This window comes from Austrofundulus limnaeus, unplaced genomic scaffold, assembly GCF_001266775.1.
Source record: "Austrofundulus limnaeus strain Quisiro unplaced genomic scaffold, Austrofundulus_limnaeus-1.0 Scaffold163, whole genome shotgun sequence".
NCBI classification, from domain to species: Eukaryota; Metazoa; Chordata; class Actinopteri; order Cyprinodontiformes; family Rivulidae; genus Austrofundulus; species Austrofundulus limnaeus.
This window is the reverse complement of record NW_013952565.1, coordinates 256255-263667: the sequence shown is the minus strand read 5'-3', so window position 1 is coordinate 263667 and position 7413 is coordinate 256255. Positions and strand designations below refer to the sequence as shown.

At 35.4% G+C, this 7413-nt stretch overlaps 1 protein-coding gene across 1 annotated transcript in view; it reads left to right on the top strand.

Annotated features, from left to right (window-relative positions):
- Positions 1–440: 440 nt before the first annotated feature.
- LOC106523677 (saccharopine dehydrogenase-like oxidoreductase) overlaps positions 441–7413 on the top strand; it is a 13917-nt gene continuing 6944 nt past the window's right edge. Inside the window, exons 1-5 of the mRNA XM_014017193.1 lie at positions 441–722; positions 3578–3690; positions 5963–6043; positions 6664–6793; positions 6903–6952. Coding sequence (XP_013872647.1) covers positions 524–722; positions 3578–3690; positions 5963–6043; positions 6664–6793; positions 6903–6952 — 573 coding nt within the window. The 5' untranslated portion in view covers positions 441–523. The remainder of the gene's footprint in view (positions 723–3577; positions 3691–5962; positions 6044–6663; positions 6794–6902; positions 6953–7413) is intronic.

The window sequence follows — 7413 nt, the reverse complement described above, 5'->3', positions numbered from 1 at the left end:
TATTATAGCATTCAAAAAAAAGTAGGGAAATGTAGGGAAGGTAATAGGAATAAAAAAGAAGAGGATGTTATATCCAGATTAAGGTTTGGGCWTAYGGGGCTAAATAGTACTTTGAAAATAATGAATAAACATAATACAGGTTTTTGTAGTTAATGTGGAGAGTCAGAAACAGTGCAGCATATTTTTGTAGAATGTAATAAATATAGTCAGGAAAGAGAGGTGTTAATCAGAGAGTTAAATAGAAATAAATATAATTTAGATATTAAAAATTTGCTGCAAAGATCATCTGAGGATGTAGTATTTAACAGCATTTTTAGTTTTCTCAGGAAGTCAGGTATTATGGGAATTATTATTAGGACATGTAATCTACACTCCAGTCTGGAAGGTGGCGGTAATGCACCTATAAGTTGTTTACCAACCGCCATAAAACAAAAGAAGAAGAAGAAGAAGCAGACGCTCCGCCTGGTAGCGTCTCATTGGGAAGGAGGTGTCCCAGCCAGCTTCTCCAGTGTCTGCTAGAACCATGGCGCGAGTAGAAACCTCCTCCGACAGGCCGTACCACCTGGTTATCTTCGGAGCCTCTGGGTTTACTGGTCAATTCGTGGTGGAAGAGGTGGCCCGGACCGTCTCTGAAGACCCCAAAGGGAACACGAAGTGGGCCGTGGCGGGCAGGAGCAGGCAAAAGCTGGAAAAAGTTCTGGAGCAAGCCGCTGGCGTCCTCAGTATGTATTTTGCCAGTCCTTTAGTGCATGCAGAAATGGCTTGTTTATTGATTAATTAAATGTAATTTCTTTATGTTAGGCAGCAAGCATTTAATCAGACTCCACGAAAGTAAAGATGTGACATTGCTTAACTCCCTTTCAAGATAATGAAAGAATCCCGTTAGACTTGTTCAACCAGTTGGACACGACCTTAACTCCATATATCTTGTGTAGTCCATAATCAGAATCAATTTATTGTTTTATAATATTAGCTCATATGCAAACGTGCAGTAAAGAGGACAGAGCACTGGTGCCTCGTCATAACTACACAGCTCAGGACAGACACAAGCATTGTGCAACACTGGATAAGTTGCTTCTAGAAACACTTTATAGTTTCCCCTGTAGCTGTGTCTTATGATCATTTCAAAGCTTTATTACTGTGTTGAAAATGCTATTAATTTGACTGTTAAATTCTTTAATCTTTGACAAGTTTTAATTTGCACTCTCCCTTTAATACAGATTAGATCAGATCAAAATAATAAATAAATAACCCATCTCTGTCTAAAGGTTGGGTTGCATCTCTTCTCAATAGAATAAAAAAGATATAGGTATTTGTGTGTGAAATATTGAACAAATTAAGTTCATGTCTTGTATTCTGAGGCATCTGCAACTAAATATTAACTCTGATTAAAAGAAGACAGAGTGTGTCTTTGTTGGACGAAGTAGCCTTTGTGTATTTTATTTATGGTACATTACTCGATAAACATCCAGTTTATTCATATCTTTTTCATTGTTTGCTTCAGGTTTAGTGGTTATCCACAAAGCTCTAACTAGTATCTGGTTTTTGGCTTTAAACAGCACTTTCTTGCTGTTTCCCACAAACCAGGATTAATCTGGTTTGTGGGAAGAGAACTAGGATTAATCTGCAAAGCAAACTTTAACTGAAAACTATTGATAAATTTAAGTGTGTTTATTTATATATATATTTTTTATATACACATACATACATATGATTATTTTTATAATCAATTAATCACCGATTTATTTTTTTTCGATTAGTCAACTAATCAGATCATACGTTAATTGAATATAAAACATACAGCTTATCGTGCCAGAATGCAGCTGCTATTATATAAGCATGGTTAGATTTTAGCTATATGCTAACTAAAAATAATTGCTGTGGAAGGTAAGTTCTGCTCTGCAGATATTGCACAGGTTTCTCTTTCATTTTCTTAAAATGATCCCACACTTTGAGCTCTGTTGTCAGGTAGCCATGATACCAGAGCCTGTCTGTATAATGTCTTGTGACGTCCACGGCCTACCCCAGTTACCACTACTGTGCATGTGTGTCAAGGACAGAAAGGTAGATGTGGCAGTGGAAGGTGTCAAAGCAGTTTGGAGAGAAAAACAAAGTAAAGAACAAAAAAAACGATTAATCGATTATGAAATTAGTCATCGATTATTTTAATAATCGATTAGTCGTCGATTAATCGATTAATAGTTCCAGATTGTTACACCCCTAAATGTTATTTAGATCATGAGTACACAACTATATGAGTAATTTAGTCATAACAAAATTTTTTATAAGTATTTATAAGTCTGAATAAGTTGTCTAAAATGTTAAAATGTGACAGAGCCTTAACATTTTTCTTTCAAACAGCCCAGAAAATGTATTTAACAACAAAGTCATTTATTGATTTTGTTTTATTTGATTTGGGGTACTTTTGGTTGGTTTGCCTGGCGAGGGCATTCCTAAAAGTTAGAATTTTCTTGAAGGATGAAAATTTAAATTTGCTCATCAGCTAAAGTTGTTGAGACTTAACTTCAACAGAGGCTTAAATTGCAAACATTTGAAAGGCCACTAACATACTTAAAGGCACATCTCTAAACATGGAAATGTAAGCTCTTATTAGGTCTAGACCAGGGAGAAGTGTCACTGTCATGTTTATAACAAAAGTTTCCAAAAGGATTAGATTGTCATTCTCTTGTGTCGTCCTGTTCGGCTTCCCTTCGGGGAGAGAACAACAGCTGATGGAAACATACCGACTCACTGATTAATCTCCAGCTCTGGAGTTATCTCGCTGGAACAACCTTTGAGATGTTTTAGATTGCTGTGACACGCTGGAAATAACTTTTATTGTTTGTACAAGGTCTTCTACAAGTTCATTTATTCAACATATTTTGTGTAACTCCTTTAGTATCTGGGGACTTGAGTTTATTTTTCATAATGTAACTATATTTCACACTGATGCAGTATTCACCAGAATAAATATACTGCTTTGCTAGTGTATAACTGCAAAATTAACATATTTAAGTTAAATCGTTATCTGTAAATGTTTATTCATTTGGACTTCAGCTGACCAGTATTACTAGTTAATGCATACTTTGTTACATAATCTGCCCCTTTTTTTAGCAACTGAAAAACATATTTTAACATTGTTATAGTTTACAGTAAATGAAGCATGTCATCCACTGTGTTTGTGAATTCTGTATAGGAGTTGTGAGATTAAGTTGCAAAAAAATATCATTGTAATTGGTTGGAATTAATTAGGAAAACACATTTGGTAAGGTTCATTCTATGGTCAAACCTTTGAAGATTACCTTTGTGATCGTAGAAGTGTTCATTTACATCTTAAAAAAATAAATTGAAAAGCTTTTTCCAAACATTACTTGACTTGCTGTCTCTAAATAAAAGTTTTTTTTAATTTAGTACTACGTATTCTGATTTTTAGCTGTGCTTGATATTTTTCTCCATCAGAGAAGTGCTAATTATCCTCAGTGGTTTCTGTCAGAACCAAGTGGTCATCTGAACATGGTCATTCCTTTAACTCTCTCACTCACACTTGTCTCTCGCTCTCTCTCTCCCCCGTCGACAGATAAGCCCAACCTGAGAACACAGGTGGACATAATCGTTGCAGATGTTGCAGAACCCGACTCCCTGGCAGCTATGTGTAAACAAGCTGTGATTGTTCTGAACTGCGTTGGGCCTGTAAGTAAATGGTTGCGTTTATTTATGCGTTTTTCAGGCAGTTTGCTTCATGCCATAAATTCTTGTCTTTTCTCCCGTTTTTCTCACTTGGTCTTTAAAGTAGACATATCATTATTTTAAATCCTTCTTTTTCACATTTAAATCATTCAGTTGGGGGTCTATATAAAGTGGAAATGCAATGCTTTGGTCTGAATTTTTGCACCACCAGGAGAGACTAAATTCATTTTCTGCACTCCTAGACACTCCCAAGTCCACCACAAAATGTATTTAACAGCTAAAGAAGTGGATTTTGCATATGTCCCCTTTTTAAAATGCACACTTGCACACAGCAGCCCCCCTGGACAATGAAAGACACTGACCTACAATCTCACAATAAGTTGTATTGTTAAAAAAAAGTCAGAACTGAGTCTGTTTACAGCAGCAGTTTTGTTCTTTTACAGTAGTGAGCACTGTGTCACAAAGCAGCACTCTGTCAGCTGATTTCAAGCTCAAACAGAACTGAATATACAAGGCACACTTTGAGATTTTGTTTTCTTCCATTGTCTTGATTTTTTTTCTGATTTGGCAATAGTTAAATTTATTACTGAAGTGAGGAAATTCACCTGAATCATGTTTATTCTGGCTTATTAATTTGTATAGAAATTGGAATAGAAGTGTAGAAAATATCCAACAGATTATTTAAAAGCCCCTAAGCCCCACGACCACGGTACTGGGTGCAGATTTTAAACTTTTTTCTCATTCTACCTTTTAAACATTTGGGTTTATGGTTTCCAGGAGTTTTTTTTAGCCTTGTTTGTGATATTTTTAAGAGGTTTATATCAGGGCTATTCAACTAAACTGCTCCAGGGGCTACAGTTACTGCAGGTCAACAGCTGAGGGGCCGAACATCCACCAAATAAAGTTATGTAAATAAGCCAAGTATTACAAAGGTCTGTTATCTTTGAAATAGTTTATTTTGCTGCATTTAATCATGAATACAACATACAGAACCATATAAAAGTAGTCATAATTCAACAATATCAAAAACAAAAAGAACATATTATGCCTCCTATTTATTAGGGCTGTGTATTGGCAAGAATTTAGTGATACGATACATATCATGACAGAGGGGTCATGATACAATACTGTATATATCCTGATAAATTGCGATACTGTAAGCAAGGTGATATATTGTGATTTTTTTGTCCAAAAATTCTATTAAATAAAAACCTCTTACAGGGGAAAAAATGAAAAACCAAAATTCATTGTCTCAGAAAATTCTWATATTACAYAGACATACTTTKGATACATTTAGCTGTGTTCTGCTTTGTATGTATTTTATTTTTTTTTGTTTTATTTCATCCATGTTTTCAATTATTAGACTAAATTTGCCAATAAATAGTTTGAAAATATATTTTTTGCAGCTTTTAGTTTTTAATATTAATTTACAATATGGTCACCCAACACTTAACAATAGCCTCTACTTCTAGAGGTAGAGGAGCCAAATGTCTGGCTCACTGCTGCCAACTAGTGGTCAGAGGCTGAACTACAACATATAAATGAATGGCTGGCAGGAAAGTTGACATTTTAAACCTTAATAAAAAAAATCGATACAGGGCTTTAGAAAATCGATACAGTATCGGGAAATGAAATGTCGCGATATTTCAGTGTATCACTATTTTCTTACACCCCTACTATTTACCACAAAATATTTTGACATCTCTGACTTGCCAAATTTTTAACCAATTTTATTTTCACTTTCATAGTTCTGTCTTCAATTGTTTGTAGTTTTAACTGTCTTGAGTGTTTTATAGAAATGGTTTATACCAACTTGTAGCCAAGGTTCTGACGTTTCTGTAGATATCAATCATGTCTATGTCTAACCAAAATAACAGAGTAATTAAAGTAGAAAACTGGGGGTTTGGGCTTAAAAGATGATTGAACCAATTGGCGGGCCGGATTTGGCCCGCGGGCCGCCACTTGAATAGCCCTGGTTTATATGTTGTATATACAGTATATAAACCTATACAGTACATTATATACAGTTATATGTTAGTTATATTTTGGGTAAGTTATTTCAAGGAGAGGTTAAAAGGCTACAAATTGACCACACGAGTTAGATGAGCAGTATGATTAAATACTGTTATAATTCAAGACACAGAAAAACAGTTTGCTTTATTCTGGTTTCTATCTAAATGGGAGTCGGAATAAACTTATTGAGTACCAAGACAAAAAATTAAATTTTTGAAATAAAAACGTGTGATGGTCTGAATTAATTTGTTTTATTTTACAGTACAGATTCTTCGGTGAGCCGGTGGTCAAAGCCTGTGTGGAGAACGGAGCTCATCATATCGACATCTCTGGAGAGCCGCAGGTATTTATTAATGCTGCGAAATAAACTTTTATAATCATTCATTTACATGACATGGAAGATTGTTGGTTTGAGCTTCACTTGTCATTTCAGCATCTCAGTTTTATAGCATCTGACCTTTTGTAGGTAATATGCAAACTGAATGTTGTACTTTATCAATTTAGCATGATGTTTATACTTTATTTAAATGAACAAGAAAGACCTGCATTCTGGTGGTGGAAGTTCTGGCATTCAGTTTTGAAACTGTGAGTTTGAATGAAATTAAAGACATGCTGTGTGTCATGCTGCGTCTAATTAAGCACAATTACCTCCCAACTTTTGCTACATAACAGCTGCTGCTCTCTGCTGTCAGACTGGTTTATGTGCAACATTTTACTGAAACACAACAGTCAGTGTTTTGATGCAGCTTTAAAAAGTTCAGTGAAAGGAAAATAAAAGCTTCATATTTCATCACCTCAGGACAGCAGAGTTTTTAAAGATGTCTCTTTATGATGTTTTATCAGATCACCTAAAGAAAAATGTTCTGCTCAGGGTTGACACAAACAAAATCAGAATTTGTTTGTTTTATATTTTATCCCTGCATACACTCACTTGTGTTTCTGTTTCTACCTGACTGTACTCAGTTTTTGGAGAGCATGCAGTTGAACTACAACAGCCAGGCAGCTGAGAAAGGAGTTTATATCATCGGGAGCTGTGGCTTTGACTCTATTCCTGCAGACATGGGAGTCATCTACACCAGGGACCAGTTCAAGGGTAAAATATATTATAGTACATATTGACCTGCATACACTCAGTTTACATTTATGAACCAAGTTGGAGCTCAAAGATGTTCATTTGCATAAAGTTGTGTCTTTGTTTACAGGGACTCTAACTGCTTTGGAGAGCTTCCTGACTGTCAGCTTTGGACCTGATGTATGTCTGTCAATAAAAATAACTCATAATTCCTGAGCTCCCACACATTTTTCTGTTCCATATATACAGTGGTTCCTGATTTCTTAATCTTCCCATGTTTGTCACATTGAAATGTTTCAGATCACCAAACAAATTTAAACATCAGACAAAGATAACACAAGTAAACACAAAATGCACCTCATAACTGAAGGTCTTTATTATTAAGGGGAAAAGAAATCCGAACATACAGGGTGTGTGTGAAAAAGTAAATGCCGCCTCAACCTAATAACGGGTTGGGCCACCCTTGGCAGCAAAAACTGCAATCCAGTGTTTGTGATAACTAGGGCTGTGTATTGGCAAGAATTTGGCGATACGATACATATCATGACAGAGGGGTCACGATACGATATATCCCGATATATTGTAAACAAGGCGATATATTGCGATATTTTTGGTCCAAAAATTCTATTAAATAAAAACCT